The sequence below is a fragment of the Sceloporus occidentalis genome, unplaced genomic scaffold (genome assembly GCF_023333645.1).
Source record: "Sceloporus occidentalis isolate IW3139 unplaced genomic scaffold, rSceOcc1.0.p SCAF_4, whole genome shotgun sequence".
NCBI lineage: Eukaryota > Metazoa > Chordata > Lepidosauria > Squamata > Phrynosomatidae > Sceloporus > Sceloporus occidentalis.
In genome coordinates, this window is record NW_028316984.1 from 59679556 (window position 1) to 59703161 (window position 23606).

The 23606-nt window shown below is 37.7% G+C and overlaps 1 protein-coding gene across 1 annotated transcript in view; it reads right to left on the reverse strand.

Annotated features, from left to right (window-relative positions):
- THSD7B (thrombospondin type 1 domain containing 7B) overlaps window positions 1-23606 on the reverse strand; it is a 597991-nt gene that overhangs the window by 303130 nt on the left and 271255 nt on the right. The window contains exons 6-7 of the mRNA XM_089520110.1: window positions 22562-22717; window positions 20289-20486 (exon numbers count right to left, since the gene is read on the reverse strand). Of these exons, the coding sequence (XP_089376236.1) occupies window positions 20289-20486; window positions 22562-22717 (354 nt within the window). The remainder of the gene's footprint in view (window positions 1-20288; window positions 20487-22561; window positions 22718-23606) is intronic.

Here is a 23606-nt window from a genome sequence, read left to right on the forward strand (position 1 = left end):
GGAAGAAATGTGGGGGGTTGTGCAAAACTGACAATGTTTTTACCCCAAATGCATTCATTTTGCACAAAAGTGATATTTCTGCACTTAAAACCTCATTTATTTCTGCTCACAATAATTTCCTGAAGAGTTCAAGATATGCAAATGCTGTGCAAAAAATGATCAGGAATATTGGTTTTCTCCCATAATGTGAAGAAATATGAGGATTTTCTTCATGTTTTCACAAAAGGACAAAATACTCAAAATGTTATGTCCTAAATAACCACACTCATACTAAATAACCCTACTAAACAACCACTGTGAATCAGTACAGGAAAAGAAATGGGACATACTTTCCTATCAATAAGCCTAACACTTTCAATATTGCTAGCAGGGACAAATGAATTGTAGCACTGTAATATCATTTTTTTTAAATTAACTAAAATATCTAGTTTAGTTACGTCTGAAAAACAGATTACTAATGAGTTATTTATAGATTGTAATCAGTAGCTATCTCTGTATAGTGGAACTATAACTATAATGAATTTATTTTTAAAAGTAATACCTCAACTTCAAAGTGAAGGAAATATTCTACCTTTCTGCAGGGAAAGTTAGATAAATGTGTCATAATGCCTGTCCGTAATTAGTGTTGCCATCAGGGGACACTAAACCAGGAGGGTTACTATCTCAAGATTAAGTGCCAAGCTCTAAAAACATCTAAATTACTTATTTCTAACCACTGCCTATCTTACCTTCAACATAATTGTTACCCACTTATCCATGAAGCTCACTGAGTGACTTGGGATCAGCTTTTCTTAGTAACTTAACAGGGAAAGAACAGTTAGCTGGCAACCAATGTGGATGGGATAAACAGCATCCCCCCCCTCCCCCTGAAACTACAGCAAGACAGACTTATGATAAATATCAACAAAATTTCAGGCTCCTGAAAGCAATTTTGTCCTCATACTATGATTTTCCTGTCACTGTAAGTGTAATAGGGGGAAATAAAATCAACAAATCTGCTACAAGTGAAGAACAAGATGAAACCAAGAGGAAGGGAGAGAGGGAAAATCCCACACAGAGAAATACATTACTCACAAACACAGGACTTATCAAAACTCTTTTTGCCTTCCCTGAGATTTTTCAGATGTTTGTTTTTCTAAGCTGGAATCTCCAAACTGGATGACAACTTGGGTCACAGAGGCAGCCCACTTGATCTCAGAATAAAAGCTGATAGTACTGGACACCGATTAGCTGAAGAAAAATGAATTTTATTTAACAGGGATACTGTATTAAGAATGACAGTTATAAAGCATACCTCAATTATGAACTACATATTTAATATATTATTACAGTTTCTCAAATATTCATGAGCTCTTTTTGATCTGGAGCAGTTGGCCAGCAAGTCTAATAAATGCAATGGACTGAACTGACTTTTATGTATTTCAGCATGTGCATAAAAGGTTGTAACTTGCATTATATTAACTACTCATTTTGGAAAGGAGCAAAAATATATATATTTTTAAAAAATATTCCCACAATTCAACTCACAAATGAAACATCATTGTTCTTTTATCTTAAAAAATCTCGCAGGTTTCAAAGCATGGTATTTCACTTTTTCTCCCTTCAAAAGGCCAAACAGATGATTTATGTCAACCTCTGATTAGTATATAACACGAAATCTCTGAAGAAATCTATCTCATGTCAATGACAATTTGTGGCCCTCAGAACACACCTGTCTATCTAGGCAGGAAACAAAGTCCTCAGAGAATAAAGGCAGAAGAAGAAAGAAAACAAAGTCATATAGTTAAATAGGTAAATATATCACAATTAGCATCTGACTGCTAAGGGTCCCCAGGCATCCCGTGATGTAAAGTCTCTCATTCCACTACTGTCACATCCCAGCATCAGACCTTAACAGGATATCACCTTGTTGACTGTACTTCCCTTCACTTTGTATTAGACTGCAACAGGATGTGAAGTGACTGGGCTCTGCAGAACACAAGGTTAACAGCATCCCTTTCTTTCAGAGGGGAGAAAGTTTTAACTTCTGACTGAAACAGTTTATGAGATTTATAGGCTGCAGAAATCACCTCACAGCATGAATAGAAAGAAGAGAAAGAGATGGAAAACCATTCATGATCAGGTTAAGATACAGCCTTTCTAGATCAATGTTTCTGTTCTCAGCACTTCTACCTATCTAATCATTATATTCAGAATTTGGGCACTGATTTAAAAAAAAAAAAAACATTTTCTCTTGTGAAGGAACATAAGAAAGTGCCCCACGGCAAGACAGGACATTGGTTCAACTTTTTCAGGTCTACACAGACTGACTGAGAGACTAAAGGTCTCAAACTGGACTGAAAACAGGAAACTTTCCTAGCTGTACCAGGAGTTGCCAGGAGCTGAAACTTGACTTATAAAGCATGTGCTCTCCCTACTAAGCTGCAACTCTTTTTCATGTCAATGTGACCTGAAGGTTTTGAGGATGATACCCAAGCAATCTCCACTTGAATCTAAAGTCAGGTATAGGGAACATGTGGTTCTCCAGATGTTGGATTGCAAGAGCTGATGAGAGCTGCAGTCCAGCTGCAAGACAGTCATATGTAATCATCCCTCCTAAATTCTAGCTTAAAATAGAAAACACATAGTATAAATGCCTACTCCTTTTCCAAGGTTTATATGGACTCCTAAGAGCCAGCATGGTGTAGTGGTTTGAGTGTTGGACTACAAGGGTTTGATTCCTGGCTTGATCATGAAACCCACTTGGTGACCTTGGGCAAGTCACACTCCCTCAGCCTCAGGAGATGACAATGGCAAGCCTTCTCTGAACAAATCTTGCTAGGAAACCAAGTGATAGGTTGCTCTAAATCAGAAACAACTTCAAGGCACACAACACATACAACCCATATGGACTCGCATAGTTTCAAACTACAAGAACAGAGTGATGTAATCATGAGTCAATTTTCCAAGCCTACATTCAAGTTCAAATACCTAATTCAGATGTCTACCAGGCAGCAATACAATACCTGCAGTCAAGCAGCAGGTATATAACTCCTTCTATAAACTTAATGAATGTGATATAGGTTCTCCATGTGTATACCACATTTCTACAATTATTCTTTCTTATCAGAAGGTAGAAGCCGAGATAACACAGAAACCAGGATTATGTCAGAGGTGTGAAATGATTGCTTTTCATCCTCAGAACAAATATTGACAGAAAGAATTTTCCAGGGCATTAGCTAGATTCTCACAGGAAGATGTCTTATGCGGGGTGAAACCTTAGTTTGACATCGCAGTAGTGTCACTGTAAGTATCAGCAATTGGTAAAGAAATTGTTAAGACGGGGATGAGAGAAAGATAATTATAGTCAACTACATCACAAAAATCCCACCTGAACTTAACTGGCAATATAAATAACATTTGTAACAAGTGCTACACAGACCATCTCAGGGAGAACAGATTGGATCCAAATGGAATGGATCCCTTCCTCATTCCAAAAAAGATTCTGTCACAAAAAGGGAAACTCCTAATCACATTTAAAATCATCAGGTGACAACAGACATTGTCCCTACAAGCATATACACTGAAACAAATGGAAAAAAATGAACATATTTATAAATTGTGCAGGAAATATAGAAAGTAACTCCAGCAGTTCATTAATGTAATCTTTACAGTTTCTGTTTTTTTTTTTAAATGAAATCTAAACAACACCTTACAAGATTTTTTTCCAGTAACTACTTTGAATCCACAGGATACTTCAAATACTCCCCAGTCCGCCTTCAAACTATTTCTTTTCTTCTTGTAATGCCAGTATTTTAATCAGATCAAAGTAACTCTCTGCTAAAAGGATAATGACAATTCATTTCTCACACAGCAAGCAACTGATTTTCATAAACGATCATTCTTGTTACCACATACTTGTTTCTGTCACAGCAGAGACTCTCTGCAATGACCTCATATATAATAACAGAAAGCATTAGGTATTCTACTCCTTTTGCTTAAGTTATTAGAGTTATATCAAAACATGATCTTACACTCGGCAGACAGGACAAAGAGATAGCCTGCTCTTACACTCCCTCTATTATTTAGCTATGGCTTTCATTGACATTGGCTTCTATGGAGGCCTTGCTACAGTGCTATGCCTTATGACTTCTCTACCTTTCCATAAGAGAGCTGTTATAGCCAGTGGCATCCCCGCCTGGAGTGTCACCTGATGCAAGGGGCATGGCTTCTGGGTGAAATGGCTTCCAGGGGCAGGGCCAAAAGGGCACGCCCCACACACTTCACTGCCATGGTGCCATTCTACTCAGAAATACTACTCATAAGTAGAATAGAGTGGTGCAAGGTGCTTGACTCTCTGAGAAGGCAGTCACCTGCCTCCCCAAGGCCTTCTGAGTCTGGCATAGCAGTTACCATGTGAGACTTAGAAGGCATCCCCCCAGGGGTACCATCCCACTTGGTGACACCCCCCTCTAGGGTATCACCTCGTGTGGGCTGAACCCGCACACCTGCCTAATGATGTCACTAGTTACAGTGCTATGCTGCACCAATGTAAGGACAGGGAGGGGGCTAGCATAACATGTGGCAGAAGTGCATTCTTGATGTTGGGAACAGCCACTGAGAAGGCTCTCTTTCATGTCTTCACCAAGTGAGTCTAGGATGGTGGCAGCCTTCCACTGAAGATTTTAGTGGTCTGGCAGGTTCATATGGAGAGATACGGTTCTTCAAATAAACAGTACATAGTTTTCTCACACTCCATGGGAAGAGCAGGCTATCTCTTTGTGCTGCCTGCTGAGTATAAGATCATGTTTTGATATTGGTCTAATAATTTAAGCAAACGGAATGCTGGATTCTTTCAAGCCAGAGAACAGAGATGGGGAATGTACCACCTTCAAATACTGTTGGACTGCAACTCCTATAATCCTATAATCAATACTGGTATGCTGGCTTGGATGGTAGGAGCTCCAGTATGAACAAATCAAGATTGAGGGGTGGGAAATGCCTCCAGACTAACAATCCAGACCCTTGAGAAGTCCGCTTAGAACATACACTCATTGGGGACAACAATTTTAGCGTTCTTAATAGCTTTTCTAAGTCTTGCAGTTTTCTCCTAATTTATGCCACAGGACTTCTTGGCTCTGATTAGTTATTTAGATTTTTTTTAATTGAAGCTGTTTATTATCCTCAAGTAATCTTTGTTCTCAGTTTTATTTCTTGCTGGGTAGCACAATATTAAAAAAAACAAATTAGCAGAAGACTAAGTGGGAACTGCATAAAAGCAAAATGCTGACTAGAAGGAAACTTGACAGATAAAGTTCTCAGTTTTCTGCTTCTTTTTAAAAAAAGTCTTATACAATCCGTTTATAGATGCTGTCATTATCTGATTTAGTCTAACAAGACAGTAAGATGGATAAACCAATGCCCCCCCCCCCCCCCAGAAAAAAATAATAATGTGAAAGCAAGTAATGAATTACTGGTACATTTCATGCTTGCCTTGCTGTAAAATTTTTCTCTAATCTTCAGCAAATTTTATCTTTAATCTGAGGGAAAATCTTAATGAAAGACAAATTTGAGATTAACTGTGGATTGATTTGTGAAGCTAGTTATTTCTTTAAACGTATAATCTAGTTCCTCAGCAGACTGGTAGTATTGGATGTTGTCTGAATTCAGGCATCATAATAAATTACAGCATATTGTGACAGAAATGAGCCTAGGGCCTGAGCCCTGGATACTGGATGACTACATTATATTGGGTTAAACTGACACAACAAACTGTGGCTAATCAAAAATGGAAAAGAAAGCTTCCAATCCCTTTGCAGCTATACCAGAGGAGAGGAAAAACGAGAGTTTACAAGCCCAAAGCTCACAACAGTGCCTTCTTCTTATGAGAAACCTTTATTTATCATGACATCCTAAGGCAGCCTGTGTGCGTTTTTGTTTGTTGGTTGTACAGAAAGATATTGATGGAGATGAAACATGAACAATTAGAGTTGATCTCTTCTTCTTCTTTTTTGGATATTAATATCTGAAACGTAATTTATCCCAAGGCTCCTAAAGGAACAAAAGGAAAGCAACTGTCAAATAGCATTCAAACTCATCTTCCATTTGGAATGGTCTCTTTGTATCATGAATCACAGTCTGAATGGATTATCTAGGGCTTGGTTTGAATTCTGCAAAATATTTTGTAGTAATCAGTATATTCCTTCCCACACCAGCGCACAATAGGTATGACATAGTGCCTGATAACAACACAAAGGCAAGCTAAATGTTGCCATGAATTTTGCATAATATAATACAGCAGCACTGAAATCTAAATAAATAAGCAGCCAATATAGCTCCTTATTTTACAATGAGATGTATTGACTCAGTCATTTTTATTACAAGAAACTAAGGCAAGAAACTAGGCTGTGGACTAGGTAAAATGGCTAAGACATGCTGTGTATTTTAGGCAAAAGAAAGGGCTAATTGGGACCATATCCTCTATGCCCCATGCCATTCACCTTGTCATTGTCTACATTGCTCATGCAAGAGAAAGCCAAGCTGGATCTGCCATTATGCTAGACATTTGCTTGGGTGGTGAAACAAGGGTGGTTCCAACCCCTGTCGCTTTAGACTGAGGGATTAAGAGTTCTTTGACATATGTCAGTTACAGATACAGATGCTGGTGAAACATCAGGAACAAACTCTTTTAGAACATGGCCACATAGCCCAAAAACCCCACAAAAAACTATGGATGCCGGCCATGAAAGCCTTCGATTTAACCTGTTTCTGTATGGAGGCCCCCTCATCACCTTCTGGTTACCTGGCCTCCCAGCTCATGATTAACAGCATAGTCAGAAGAAGTAGATTTAACATCTTCACTCTACTTAAGAACTCTTAAGTATTGGAATTTCAGGAGAATGAGCTGTTATTTTAGCAATTTTTGAGCTATTTTATTAATGCGCGCACACACACACACACACACACACACACACACACACACTCGCTCCCCTTGGGAAAGAACACAGACCTTACTCAATTTAGGTACATAATGTATATATTGACTTTCATGTTTCTTACATATTGACTTTTCATCAGACATCCCAAAGCCTATTGGAACATCATATTTGTCTTAAGAAACATGACTGACAGGCAGCCAAACAGAGTTACTTTTGTACAGAATTAAACATCTTATACAGCACTATCACATAATTATCTGTTAAGAAATGCTATATATCATCAGCATTGCCTCTAGCAAGAACCTCTATAAATTTATTTGTAGATGAATCTAAACATCTAGATATCATCCATGGATGAAACACAAAGGTCTCTATATCAATAAAAGTCATTGCAATACACTGCAGCATTTGTTATATATTTCTGTAACAGACAATTATCTAGGCAGCTAAGAAGTCCACATTTAATGTAGCCCATTTAATATTTAGAGAAACTCTCTCTCCTTCTCTACTACCAGCACTGGGAAGATATTTACTAGCCAGGAACAGCATTAGCAGCAAAAAGGCTGTCAAAAACAGTTCTGTGTGACTTATAAAAGCTTAATTTTGTGTATTGGGAAGTAGCTTTTATATAATTTCCAGCATCTATCTATCCAATTAGACACAGCTCTAACTGGTCCCTGGTAACTGTCAACAAAGATTTCCCCATCTAATTTGAAATGAGATTTTACTGGCCATCTGCTGAAAGCCACTAAGTAACCAATCACTAATGGCTGTCACTAGCCACTGTTTCTGGCCATTGTTATTCTGACTACCTGCTGTCAGATGATTGCATCCTGCACGATTTTGCAGAATTAAACACAATTGTACCAATGCAGTATAACTTCAGTTCTCCCATTTTTCCTCTAATGTCTACACTCTCCCCTTCTTCTATTTACACATATTTTATATTATATTTTGAATGAAGCAGTTGATCATCCAGGACGAGGTCATAAACCTATACTCGTAATACTTTGCTGACTAACAGAAACATTTCACTTTTTTACTCTATGAAAACACCAGTCATACTTTTCATCTTCCAATGTACAGACTTCAGAGACTTAAAATTTTGCAAACTATACATAAAATATAGTGTTCTGCCTATGACAGTGGGAGACTCTTATGATCAGCCAAGAAAAAGGAACGCTACTCAAAATCACTGCCAGTATAATGGCGTCAAGTGACTGTGTCCCATTTCCAGTAATGAGAAAGACTTCATGAAAACTACTCCAAAACTTAATAAAGTTAATTTTTTTGAACTACAACACCCAGAATCTCTCAGCTGATATGGAATTTTTTTGAACTACAACACCCAGAATCTCTCAGCTGATATGGAATTTTTTTGAACTACAACACCCAGAATCTCTCAGCTGATATGGAATTTTTTTGAACTACAACACCCAGAATCTCTCAGCTGATATGGAATTTTTTTGAACTACAACACCCAGAATCTCTCAGCTGATATGGAATTTTTTTGAACTACAACACCCAGAATCTCTCAGCTGATATGGAATTTTTTTGAACTACAACACCCAGAATCTCTCAGCTGATATGGATGCAGGGAATGATGCAAAAGCAGAAAAAATCTGAAAAAGTTTTTCAGTCATGAGAAGAAGCATTAAGTATGGTCCACTGGTGGCTGGAAAGACCATCTGGTCTAGGAGATTTTTTTTCCAGTACTTCCCACCAGGGACAGGGTTAAGCATGCTATCTTTACTTTATGTCAGTACTGAAATTGCAGCAAGGAAAACAAACCAAAACCCAGACATAATTTTTATTGCTTCATTTGACAGGCACCTAGTACATCTCTATTTGGAATGTAAATCCTCACTTGATTTCAAAAGATCCCACCCTTGCCGCCCCCACCCCCTAGGTAAATATATGAGAGTTTTTTGCACATTTTCATAACTTTTTGTAGAAAATTTATTTTGTGAACTAAAAAAAAATCCAACATTTTTGTTTTCTTTTAAATTAAGACAAATATTGACCATTTTCTTGGTAAGATCCCCTGATATATCAAGGTTTAGTGTTTTTTTTTTAATCAAATATTAGATAATCTGGAAGTATTCCTTACTTCCAAAACCTCTATAATAATATAAGCACAGTTATGAAGAGGAGACAAGAGAAAGGAAAGCATCTACATCAAATTCGTAGATTAAACTTCCATAATTGGTAAATCTCTCATATAAGAATATGTAATAATTACTTTATATACTGATGTATCAGTCTAGAAATTTTAGTTAAAAAATAGATTCAACCAAACTGGGACAACTTATTCACAGGCCAATATCAGTACTGCACTGTACTTTAATTCTTATCAAAAAAGGAATCAAACCTTGGTGAAAGGTAAGAGCTTAATTCATCTTCAGAGCACCTAAAAAAGCTACCACTATCCACTTTATTCTCTCATCCATCCAGCCTTTAGGCTAAACATAAACAGTTATGCCTGATGCAACTTTATAACTTCTTTGGCATTGTTTTTCAGTGCTTCATCCTTTATATCATTTGCTATATGCCCCTAAGTTTTACTCTTGATTTATCCACTGGTGATCTCAAAATCCACAATTTTGGCCCCAAAATCTCTCCTCGACCTGTACATGAGGTCGACTTATAGTCGAGTATATATGGTATATACTAATGGATCTAAGGTAGAAACAAACTGTGGTGCCTAATGGTGGATAGTTACTATGGAACTTCCATATGGATAATGTTTGGGAGTTGTGGGAGAGGAAGACCTTTGCCCTGTAGTATCACCTCCACCCAATACAAACACAACAATAAAAATCTCTTGTTTTTTAAAAACCCTGCTGCAGAGAGGAGCTAGGAAAGCCTGAGCAAAGCTAGCCAATCACAGCCTTTAGAAAGTTGGGGGGGGGGTATTATGGGGGGAACCTTGATGCTTGTCTGTTAAGCTGTCAGACAGGGCTAGTAAGAAGAAGAATTGGGGCCAGTTAGAAGAGAAGACAAGATAAAATCTGAATCGACTTTGTGGTTTCATAGGAGCTGAAAGTATAGAAAGAGTGAGAGAAGTTCACATTTAATTTACTTGTTATACATTATATATTTACTGGTGTTATTTTCTACATCTCTCTCCCACTGCTTTCATTTAACAATGAATAAGGAGTATCACTCACATATTACCACATTGAATCCACTGATCAAAACACTCACTTCTCTATTATATCGTTGTCCTTGTGTTCTTTTGTTGTTGTGTGTTTTTCAAGTCATTTCTGACTTACAGTAACCCTATTGAAGTGTTTTCCTGGCAAGATTTTTTTCAGAGGAGAGAGTTGCCTATGCCTTCTTGTGGGTTTCCATGGCCAAGCAGGGATCCAAACTCTAGTCTCCAGCTATAGTCCAATGCTCCAACCACTGCACCAGTGGTGTTGTGGTAGTCCACCAAACTAAAAATCCCACAATTTCACAGCATTGGGCCATGGCAGTTGAAGTGGGGTCAAACTGCATTATTTCTGCAGTGCAGATGTAGTCCAGGATGCTCAAGAATGAACATCTCCAAGCTCATGCCCAAATTAGCTCAGTCTACCTATTTCCACACCCACTGGATCAGGAAGGGACACATACCAGCAGAAATGTTCAGTAGTGTGTTGAGCCCAGTGTTGCTAAAATGGTACAGAAGTACCTTGCGTCTACTTCCACTAAGCTAATATGTCATTTGGTGAGGAGGATTCTTCTATTGCATAGGAAATTACTGCTAACCCAGCTGTGAGCAACTGAGATGGAATTGGGCATAAATCTAAATAAATATGTTAAGCTTTACAACCACAAATGACTTTGATCCTCTCCCAGAGGTAGCATATATAGTTTTAAGGATAAAACAAAAACAAAAACAAGGGAATCCTCCTAAAGGCCAATCTTGCCCAATACCATTAAATCAATCTTACTAAAATAATTCAGCTAATGTGTAAATTCCTTTTCTCTGGCGAGCATTCTCCTCAATTAGGTTAATCAGGTCCAATTCACTGCATATCTGCAGGCAGAAGGTGCATCATTCATTCTCTCTCCATCAGTTTCATTTGTTTGGTTTTATGGAATCGTTCTTAAAGAACTTACACCAGAGAGCTTATCCAGCACCTTAAAAGGAAGATACAGCTTCAAAGCCATATTAGAATCTCAATATATATACCTGAAATAACCCTTCATTAGAGTTCAGCTTTTGTATACTCAGGTGTCTGACTGCTTAATACAGCTAAAATAGGATTCATTACTGAATTTGACCTTGTATGGCAAGAGTACTCCAGAAGGATATTAAGAAATGGAAAAGAATGACAAATTAAACCACATCATTGACAATAGAATCTGGAACCAGAAAGTTAAATAATGTTCTGCTATTTTTTTTTCTTGAGATAGAAATCACAGGCCACAACTGAAGTCCAGCTTAGCTATACAAACGTATTTGACAGTCAGGCTAATATTCATGCAAGATTTTGTGATGATTAGCCATTAACGCTGCTGCCACACTGCAGACTTAATGCAGTTTGACACTATTTTAACTACCATTGCTCCATCCTATGGAACCTTGGGATTTCTAGTTTGTTTGAGCATCAAATCTCTCTGATAGAGAAGGCTAACTATCTCACAACACTAGAAATCCCAGAATTCCATAGCACTGAGCCATGGTAGTTAATGTGGAGTTAAACTGTATTAATTTTGCAGTGTGGCAGCAGCCTTTATGAATGTAGGGTTTTTCTTCTTTAGCTTTTAATATAATTTAGTAGTATTAAAGTGAATTTGTTGACCAATTTTTATCTGTCATTTGTGACCTGATGGTTTTAATTTCATTGCTAATTTCATATAGAAATTGAATAAAGAGTTGGAAACTACTACAGAGAAAGACTTAAAATACTTAAATGCCTAAACCTAGCAACAAAAGGATACAAGAAAATAAAAGAACCTGTGGTATAGTATAATAGAAGAACTAAGTTGTCTATTAAGGACTATTCAAAAGATGCACAGTCCTAGAAAAACACTGGAATATAGATTAAAAAAAGGAGTGGATTGGGTAGATAAAATAAGTTTGATTTAAAGAAGAACACAATTTATTTATAATGTGCTTTTGGGAAAGATCCAAAAAGATATATAATATGTAATTGGAAGGTGGGTTGGGAACATGGATGATGGGGAAATTTTCACGGGGTAAACTGAGAACTTATGGCAATATAGACTTAAAGAAGATGTATAGGAGAAAGTGTGGTGTATTCTGTGTCGTCTTTTTTCTTTATATATGTTCATGATGAAATTATTTTTAAAAAATTAATTTCATTGCTCGATGCCTTGAGAATTTTACACATTACAAAGCAGGGCAGAAATTCTTTAAATATATGTATAAATAATTGTCCATCTGAAATACATTTAAATTGAGAAAAGAGGAAAAATATGATTGATAATTTATTATTTTATTATTTATTATTTATTATTTCAGCATCATCATCATCTGGTTGCTCTTTCCTACTCTGCATTTCCCAATCCCTTCCTAAATTTCTCCCTATATCCCAAATCAGAACAAATACATGGCCTTGCTTTTGTGGGAATTAGGACACCTTTCTAGATAATTGCTCTTGGTAGCTATGAAGCATCTGAACAGAAAGAATGAGATGAATTCAGGAAAAAAAGTGTTGACAAAAGAAGCCAGCAGAGTACCCATCATTGATACTGTACTTCCAAAAAGTCTGTTACTCATATGCACTACATTTTTTAAAGAAGCAAGCAGGAATTTTCTAACAATGAATCATTACATTTATTTCCCTTTTCTTTAAATGTATGGCTAACCTTGGCATACTTTGCCATATTGAATACTGTGGACTTTTCATGGAAACGTTGGTTATTTGACATTATAAAATCAGACAAGATTTATGATTCAATAAATGCTCCACAAAAGTAGCAAACAGATCAGCAAATATAATGGGTGTATGTGCCTTCAAGTTGCCTGTCAATTTATGATGACTACATGAATTTCACAGGGTTTTCTTAGGTAACGAATGCTCAGAGGTGGTTTTGTCTACTGCACCTGGTATTTTTTGGTGACCTCCCATCCAGGTTCTAACCAGAGCTGATCCTGCTTAGTTTCCAAGATCAGACTGGATCTAGTGTCTTTACGGTATTTAGGCTGTATACCAGAAAATATGATGTGCACCTGAAATAAAGCTTCCTAAACTAATCATTTTTATATTTCTTTGAATGAACATTATGCATTATTACATGCATACCAATTGGCCATCGTGTGCTGGGATTAGTTCAGAGAACTAGTAAGAATCAATCTATTATGTAATTACAAAGTACATTCTATAGTCTACAATTACACTACAAATGATCTCTAAGAGAAAACTTATGCACAGTGATATAAATAAAGAGCAGCACTGATTTTGTAAAAAAAAATAAAAAATTCAGTCACATCAACTGAACATATACTAGATGCGAAACCTGAAGAAAATCTACAACTTCCTAATACATGCATTCTGCTTTAAAAAAAATATAGAGAAAAAGCTTTCAAACACAATCTCTGGCTATTTACAAATTAATAGTGCATGTGTGTTTAACCTTTCAGCTTGGCAGTGTACGCATTCTAAAATCTGTCCAATTTAAGATGAAACAGGCAGAGGAAATAAACATTCAATCAAAACAGGTATAAGAATAATGTCTAAGAAAATCCAAGAGTGGATTTCACATAATCCTAAAGTGCCAAAGAAGAATGGTTTCAATCAATGTTTCTGCCTGACATTTGGTGTTTCATACCAAACAGCAAAAAGAACCGCAAACATTATTAAAAAAACAAAAACAAAAACTGGGCTGGATCATTCTTCATTGGAACAGGGGCTGGCAACTTTGGGGGAGGGGGTTCCACTGACCAATTTTCTGTCCCTAGGGACCTTCCAGGGTTTTGCAAGAATGCCAAAATAACACAAAACTGGAACCATCCAGAAATTCATTTCTTATTTGAAAATATATATTTTTGAAGTTAGTGCAGTGGGTCCCTGTGATCTATTTCTAAGGTGAATCACTGCTCCTGGAGGCTTGTAGGAAAATCAATTCAATTCATGCCACCATGAAAAATGAATGGTCTAGATGGCCACAGCAAAACCGCTTTGGCAGCTGCATTTAACCACAGTATCACACTTTGTCCACCACTGATTTGGAACATGAAATTAGGACTCAGATTTAGCAACACAAAGTAAAATCATGGTTCTGGGGTAGGCACTACAGCGAGAGATTGACCTGTCAGTATGTTCATCTTTGCACAATGTGATTATTTCACCACTGAGCACCACAATGAAATATCAGCTAGGCTTTCTGAATGTTCTTTCTCTGAAGGAGCCAATTTTCACAAGGAGCACAGACTACAACAACATTCCCCACAGGAACATCTTAAGAGAAAACCAAACACCCATTCAGTACACACTGAAAGTAAAATAAATGTTTTACAGATATCATAGTACAAGTGTGCTTCTCAATGGATATTTGATGCTCTAGAATATGCACACACTGCCTAAAACAGCTTTCCCCACAAATACTAGAACCTAGAAAAAGGTGCAAACACTCACCTGTAAATATATTTTTAATGAATTTAGCTGCAATATATTTACATCTGTGTGATTCCTCCCGGTTGTAAGACACATGCATTTTGTAGTTCAAAGTGGCTCTCAGGCAAATTTGGTCCCAAGTTACAAGGAAAGGGCTAACAATAAGCCCTTTAGTTAGGGTTGCCAGTTCAGAATTGTCCCAGTCATTGAGATTTCCAAGCTAAAACCTGAAACCTAGGTCTCATCTACACTGCAGAAATGAAGCAGTTTGACATCACTTTAACTATGGAATTCAGGGATTTGTAATTTTGTGACATATTTACCCTTCCCTGACAGCACAGCTCCATCAGACTACAAATCCAAGAATTCCACTTCATTATGCCATTGAAGTTAAATGAGACCTAGATTTCAAGTCAAGCTGCTTGATTTCTGCAGCCCTAGTGATGATCCCAATGTCATTAAGCATTATGCATTAAATGACAACTACAGCTGCCCACAGCTTGTCATTCAAGCACACACATATAAACACAACATTTTTTTTCCAGTTTGGAAATTAAAACAGAAATCTTAGCCAAAGACTCTGTTTCCAGATCAAGCTGAAATGAGAAGATTATTCCTTTTTGCTTAATTGGAGAGTTGGGATGAAGAACATTTAAACTAGCCTACATGTTTCTAGCCAGAAGATAGAATCAAAACAGAACAGAGGATGAACCTTGATTCCACAGCAACTGGGAAGGAAAGAGGAAACTAACTAGTCAAGTAAATACACAGAGCCCCCTGGGAGGTCTTTGCAATTTGCAACAGAAAACTGTACCAAACTTTAGCTGAGCAGGAGATTTGTACACAGCCCTTTTCTTTGGCCAGGCAATGAGCCCACCAAAAGTGGAAAATTTGCTCCTTTGACCCTATCCAGATGGGGAGGATATTATGAGCCAACCCCATGATATGCCACCTATAGATCTGACCCCAGGCCAGTGCAACGGTAGGCAAGTGTTCACATGCCTACCTACTGCCATGCCATAGAGCTGCTGTCACACTCCTCTTACCTGTTGTCACTGCTGCATTCACTCTGAAGACCCCTGCTGTAGGCCATATGAGGAGGAGTGGGACACTTGGGCCTGTTACAGACTGCCAAAATAAAGCTGCTTCGGGTCTCTTTGGAGGTATGCTGTTTAAATGATGCATGGGTCCTAAGAATCCAGAAGCTGCACCAAAGCTGCCCTCCAGTGCTTAGGAATGGAGTGTGGCTTTGGTGCGACCTCCAGACTCTTAGGACCCATGCATCATTTAAATAGCATACCTCCAAAGAGACCCCAAGCAGCTTTATTTTGGCAGTCTGTAACAGGCCTTGGCTTCACCCACATGACCAGGCACTCCTTCCCAATGTCACAGACTGTGACTGGGGCCTTCAGAGCAAATATGGCAGTGACAGGTAAGGAAAGGAGCATTCAAGTGCTCTGCCAACGGTCACAGCAGAATTTCCATGAAATTCCACTGGAAAAAAGCCAATCTTTTTAGACCACATTAATGTGAGATTCATCTGGGGCTATTGGCTTATGTTGTCCAGATAGGATGAAGCCAGGAGGAGGGAACAGGGGACTTTTTGCCCATGTGTTCAGCCCCCATGTCTCCTGTCTAGAGATGAGCTATAAAAATTGGAGACTCAGGACCAGGCCCTGATATTTGGCACCCCTACCTCTAGTGCCTCCCTCAACATCTTCAAACCTTTTTTTAAAGTATCGAGATATAGTAAAGTTAGCCCAGACTTCAGAAGGAGAAATTAACAAATAAAGGCAAAATCCAAATTACTAATTCTAAATAAAGCAGGCATGCCACGGTGGTATAATTGTTTGAGTGTTGGACTAGGAAAGTGGGGGAGCAGGATTTGAATTCCTGCTTGGCCATAGGAACCCATTAGGTACCTTTGGGCAAGTCATGCTCTCTCAGCCTCTGAAACTTCCATGATAGGGTTGTGTTAGGGTCATCATACATCAGAAATTACTTGAAGGCACACAACAATTGACAAATAAAGTAAATCCACTGCAAAAAATATAATTTACACATATTTGTTTACCAATAAATAGGCTCATTTAATAGGTATAATCTGTTTAGAACTACCAATTAAATTTAGGCTATAAAGCAGGGGTAGGCAATCTTTTTGAGTCGGGGGCCGGGTTGCTGTCCCTCAGACAACTGGGGGGCCGAAGCCAAAAAATAAATAATTAAATAATTTTTTAAAATTAATTATATAAATAAACCAGGACAAATGTAGGACAAAATTTTCAAATGGAAGATACTTTTTTTAAAAAAATGGAGGACACGCGAAAAAATTTGCTGATTTTTTAAAAAATGTTAATATAAATGCATGTTTCCGAGGCTTCTATAGACAATTGCCCCCCAAAGGCCCCGGCGGCAATCAGCGGCAGGACCGGGCTGGGGCCGGTCCCAAGGCCTCGCTGGGCCGCATCCGGCCCGTGGGCCGCAGGTTGCCTACCCCTGCTATAAAGGGTAGTCAGAGGTGTACATAGTTAAACATTCACATCAAGTTTGTGTCAGTGAAGCAACTTCTTTACAGGGAGAAAGAAAAACACTTTCCATTCCAGCAGACCTCCTTTCAGTTTGCATGAGGTGAATACTAAACATACTTGTACTGCACATATGTCCACTTAGTCAAGAGTCTCATTGGGTGACCTTGGTTCCATCACTCTTAGCCTGATCAAGCTCACAGTTCTGGTGTGAAGATAACAATGTAAATGCTCCTAACCAAGACAACACAAGGATTCATAGAAATCTACCTGAATAATACATTGAGGATTGGCACTGAACTAGTATAATCTTCCTCCACCAGACCCATTTAGGCAGTCCCTGTCAGACAGATTTCAAAATGACTCAATTTAAAAAGTGGGTGTGGGAGAGGTGGAGTGGGGAGAGATTTTATCAATGTCACACTCCAAACACATAGCCTTAACACACTGTATGTTAACAGAAGAAAAGGCAAAACAGAAAGCAAAGTATTTCCAATTGGAAATAAAGTGAAATATTGGAGACACAGTGTATAATCAATGTAACCAAACAGCTTCTTGGCCCTTAAAAGAACTCTGGAGTAAGAAATGTTCATTGCAACTATGCTCTGTGGAAGTCACGAAGAAGCCAATTTAAGGATTAAAATTCTTCTCTGGAATACAGTTTATCCAGATACCTGCTGAGCTTTATAATGCCCTTTATTTTCATATTTGAATTCACTGTCATATAGGTCAAACAAACTAGCAAGCAAACAAAAGGCCAGATCTGTAATTCATACATGTAGTATTCAAACAATACAGGACAAATGATTCCATACTTGTTGAGAAATGCACCCTCCAGGATTCACAGGGATCCCATGAGCAATGGAGAGTTAAATCCATAGATTTTGGCTAGTTCTAAGAGATCATGACTGCCAGAGTGAAAACTGGAGAGAGCTCCTATACCTTTAGTCACTGGATAGAAGAGGGGTTTCCAGTATGTGTTGTTACTTAGTTGCATGACAAACAACACCTGCTGAAATTCCCTCTCCTGCACGACCATTAAAGGTACAGGAGCTCTCTCCAGTTTTTCTTCCCCTTCTGGCAACACTAAGTGAATCATATGGCAACGTCAATACAATTAATGCTCAGAGCCTGGAAATGTTGTTGTTGGTTGGACTACAGTTTTCAGAATTCTCTTGCCAATATGGCCAGCAGCCATATTGGCTGGGTAACTTGAGAACCTATTGCTCCAAACCATACCTTTTCCAACCTTTGCTAATACTTTAAAGGGTTAAAGTGGGTCTGAAAACACCAGCATGTTTCAACAGCTGAGGGAGAGAGAGAAAAAGAAAAGACAGAGCCATGTATTCCACAACATAATTATGCACGTTCAAAATTATTCTGAAATGTTGTTGTTTTTCCCAGGTACGCATCCACTGTGATATCGTCTCATCAAAGGCATGCCTCCATTTCAGATGGGATACTGGCAGTTTCTACAATGATAGCATGATCCTATTTCATATATTGCTCCCTTCTGTAATATAATCCTTTGATCTGACAATGTTGAAGTATTTTAAATCATTTTAATATTGTCAATAGTTTAACGGAAATTTGATTTTAATGTTCAGATTCAATTTTGGAAGAAAAGTGGGATGATGATGATGATGATGATGATGATGATGATGATGATGATTTGATACTACAATGATGAAGTTTTGGTTTATTTGAGATTAAGAAGTACTAACATGAATACATTCTAGATCTGAAATGCTGCAGAGTAAATACCACATTGCTCAACACAATGTTTTCATTTACATATCATCATACACTTGTAACGTAAATCAGCAGTAATGAGGCAACAGCATATTTCTACAGTACCCCATCTAAAAAGCTGTTGTAATGAGAGAATGGGGGGAACACATAAAGTTATGTAAATATATTAAGTGTGAAGCTTTACAGGAATGTAAAGGGGGAAGTTTGAAATTCATATTTATTTCATCATTTAAATAAAGCATAATTTATTTAAAAGGTTTCTATTCTACATTTCCTCCAACGGACCCCCAAGACAACATTTTTAAAATTTAGTAGTCTTGATCTCAATAAACACAATAGCTCAGTTCAGATGTCACATTTTCAATCCAACAAACCATAATTTGTTGGTTGTGAGTATATCCTGTATTCATATACTGTATTTCCTATTCCTCTCCCCCATGCCTGGCCTAATGCAAGACTTTTTAGTTTGTTGAACAGCATTTCACTATCATGCCAAAAGTGGGAAACTATAGTTTGAGTTTACACACCAGGATTGCAAACAAAGCTACAAACATGCTTTGCATTCTGATTTTTAGGGAGCAGAGAAACCAATTTTTTGGTTCAGCTTACACAGGAAAATAGTTAAACAGAAAAATGCAAAATGGAAAAAGATTGTTTTCTTGAGGGGGGGGAGACCCACACTTCTACATAGGAGCCTTCAGTCATGAAAAGGAAGGTTCTCCCTCAAATATGAATATGACAGCACTGGATGTATCCATAATATCCTTACTCTCAGACCTGTAACATTTACATTCACAATACAATTAGGTTGGTTTTATTTTTTCTATGAAGTGCTACAGGAGGGGATATTTCAAATGGAGACTTCCAGCAGCCAGCCTTGTTGCCTACATTTTGTATCCCCAATGTTCCATGCCTTAAAATGGTCAAACAAAGTAGCTTTCCTCATACTTTGGATTGCCCCACCTCAATTGATGCCAGTCCAGCCCAGTCCTATCACATCAAAGATCATGTAGTCAATTCAATATTTGATCTCCAGCCCACCCATCCCTACAGAGTATGCTGCTATATATCTATTTCTGTTTGCCTAATCTAGGATTTGACTGCCACTCATTTATAATCTGACACCTATCCATTAATAATGTGACCTTCACCTTACCCATGTTAATATAACATGGCATCTATGTGCAAGCTAGGTGCAAGGTAGGACCCATTTTGGACAGCTTAAGTGTAAGACATAACTTTGTCATATGCCAAGACAGTAAGGATTTAATAGGAGCCCCCCACCCCCATGTCAGAGATATTATAAGAAGTGACAGGTAGGAATGAGTGCTGATTCCAGATCATAGATCACAAAACATATAGAAAACCAAGACACAATAAAGTCATCACTTTTAGGGCTATTTTTATCCCATCCTAATTTGGAAGCTATGGATCAAGTAGTTCTGCATAATCAATAGTAATCATAAAATCTGTTTGTGTATATATGTTAATCCAATGACATGAATGCAATTTATACAACATACCTTTGTTGTTCTTGCACTGAGCATGTACAACACGACTTCCTGGCCCACATATTCCATTATAGGGTAAACAGAATCCTTCTGAAATAATCCATTCATAACATCCTGGATTGTCACATGGAATAGATTCTATCAAGTGTGGACAGTTGTCAGAAGTACCTATTGGTGCCACAATAATGTGTCTGTGTCTCATTTTGAACCCTAAGAGAGCACAAAGAAGGTGACTGAGTTTAATCTCATACAGAAAGACATAATTTGCATTAGACTATTGTGCAACCCTGAAATTATAGCCTGTTTCACACCCCTCTGTTATATAATCAATTTTTTTTTAAAGTTCAAGATTTGCTAAGTTACAATATGCATACTACAAATGCCAAACCACACTTGAGAATCACATGAAGGAGCCTCAGCTTACACATGCTATGTTCTTCATACATCCACTAATTTCTTGTCACAATTCTTGATTCTCAGGAAGCCACTGGATGTGTATGAATACCAGCCCCAGCCCCCCCCCCCCATGTATTTAGTGAAGCAGGGAGGAGCAAACTAACTAGTTATACCCCACACCACATGTTTGACATTACTGTGAAAGAAATAGAGCTCCTTTCATGCAAATACTGAACAACACAACACCTGGAGAGTACAGTTGGTGGGAACAATACCACTCTCTTTTATACATTCTGTAAGTTTTTGGTTCCTTCTCATGCATGTTTACTTTTAGGGCCTTTTCATGCTATACAATTATGACATTATGATTTCACTTTAACTGCCATGGCAACATCCTATGGAATCCTGGAATCTGCCATTTAGGGAGTGGTACTTCAAATTCTCAACCAGAGAGATCATCTAGTGCTTCATTAGACTACAGATTCTAGGATTCAATAGGGCATGGCCATGTCAAGGGAATCATAGTGCTATAACTGTATAGTACAAAGGAGCTCTAAGGAAAGCATCAATAGTGCATGGATGTCAGGTGTTTTTCAAGCTATCAAACACATAGCTACTGAGGTACACAAACTATGGGTGCAACACCACTTTCCTTTCCCAGCTAAATGAATACGTTGGAGAGAGTGGTTTCTAGGCATTTACTTTGATATATAATTGTCCGCAAACCACATTAACTGTGTCCAGCAGATTATCTTTCTGTACTTGCTGGTTCTGGTCTGCGCTTTCCTCCACCACCATCCCATCCATGGATTAGTGGGAAGGTCTGAAGTGGGAATCATGTTCTACTTATATAATTTAGAATTGTATTTAGTCATACGAACCTACACATACAGAAGGTCATGAGGATAGATGAAAGAGGGAGTTAGGCTGTCTCAGTACAGACTGTCAGATATACAGCCCTGGCATAGAAGAACATGCCTTTCTTAAAAATTCATCAATATTAACTGCTGTACTATAGGTTGAGACTCCGGTGGCTGCCATGCTGCAGAGCTAATTCAGTTTGACACTGCTTTACCAGTTGTGGCTCCATCCCATGTAAACCTGGGGTTGGTAGTTTGTTGTGACAACACAGCTCTCTATGGAAATCCTCCATGAAGCATGATTCTCCTTTAAAACAAAGGAAGCACACACCCACACCCAGTCCTGTTTTGTCCCCTCAAAAAGAGTTATGAGCTCAGGAGTACATTTCTGGCTACTTCTGGTTGGAGAAGGCAAAGTGTGACCCAGGATGGTTCTCAGTAGAAGGAGCTAGTAACTAGTTCCCCAGAGCTTGCCTACTTTTGCCTCAAACCTAATGACTGGATCAAATCATTTAAGAGACTTGGATAGTAAGCCATGAAGAATTTTATTGGAAGCTGAAGAATTAAGCCTTTTACCCTGGAATAGATCACGAAATGAGGATGAGAACATTTAATCTATTTTATGAAGGAATAAGGATGTAACATATTGCACGTTCTTCACATTTAATTATCTTCTACCTGATTAAAACAATATATTCAAATTTTAAATTTAACAAAATCATGGCAAAAATAATAATTACAATTTACTTGTCACATACATTATTATGTCAGGGAGCAGATAATGCGGAACGAGACAATCACACAGATTTATTAATCATATAAGAAGAATTGCCATGTACTTCTGAATACAGATGAGACATTTGGTCAGTCTGTATCAGTAAGTGGTGGTGCAAACTAACAGTCTCTGGCCACCATTGGCCAGAAGATCTTTTTGAATTATTGTGACACAGTGGCTTTCAAAGCTTGCTATTTCAGAAGAGAGAAAACAGAACACAACAACAATGACAATAGTTATAATTTAGAATGTACCTTTTCTTCCTTGAATGTCTTGGCAGTTTTCATGAATGCAAGGGCCCCATGGCAACCAGGAAGAAACCAGGCATTCAGGAGGGCAAGGAATACTGCAGAGTTGAGAAGCCGGGGGAGCAGGAGCAAGACATTGCTTTTTTTCAACAGGTCTAGTCACTTCAAAAGGTGGCAGAGGAAGAGAAGAAAGGGAGAAAATGTACATATTATTTTCCAGTTAGCAGATTCCTGAAATGTACTTGTGATATATTTTCCCAGAAGCAATAAAAAAACCGTCAGAATGCAAGCTAAAAGGGGGATAATAACCATGATAAATTGTGTCCCCATCAGGTTTGAAAAATGTGTATCTGAATAATATGATATGATATTCAGAGCTTGGAATTAACTTAATAAAATTAATTTCTTACCCACAATTCTTCCTAATTTTTGACAACAGTTTAAAAAGTCATTGTCTTAATTGTTTTAATGTCAGTGATAATATTTTTACATTTTTTTAATTAGTTATTTGGAATTGATAGGCCAATCAACCAATTTTTATAACTGTAACTGGAATTTTTAAAATTTAAAATAAGTACATTACCAATACATTATTAATGGTTAATATAATAAATTAAAATTGAATAATATTAACTAAAACTGAGACTGTGAATCAAGTGATTTTTGAATTGAGGCCAACATGTTGCTTGTGTATTTTTAAGGTACACTGGGTTGTTGTTTTTTTACTAATTTTATTTGATGTTTTCAATTGTAAAGTTTTTAAATGTTTTTATTTTTGAGCTGATTTGGGTCCCTTTCTGGGAGAAAGGTGGCATAAAAATCAAATAAATAATTTTAAAAAACCATGATACCTTCAATACTAACATTTTGAGACCATGGTTACCTTTAGTACTAACATATGATGTATGCTGTATGCCAGGTTTTGTTACTGTTACTGTTACTGTTACTGTTTTATCTCTGTCATGTAAAGCGCTGTGCAAACTGTACAGTGCTCTATAAATAAATGTTAATAATAAATAATGGTTCCTTGATTTTGGCAGAGAATATAGTA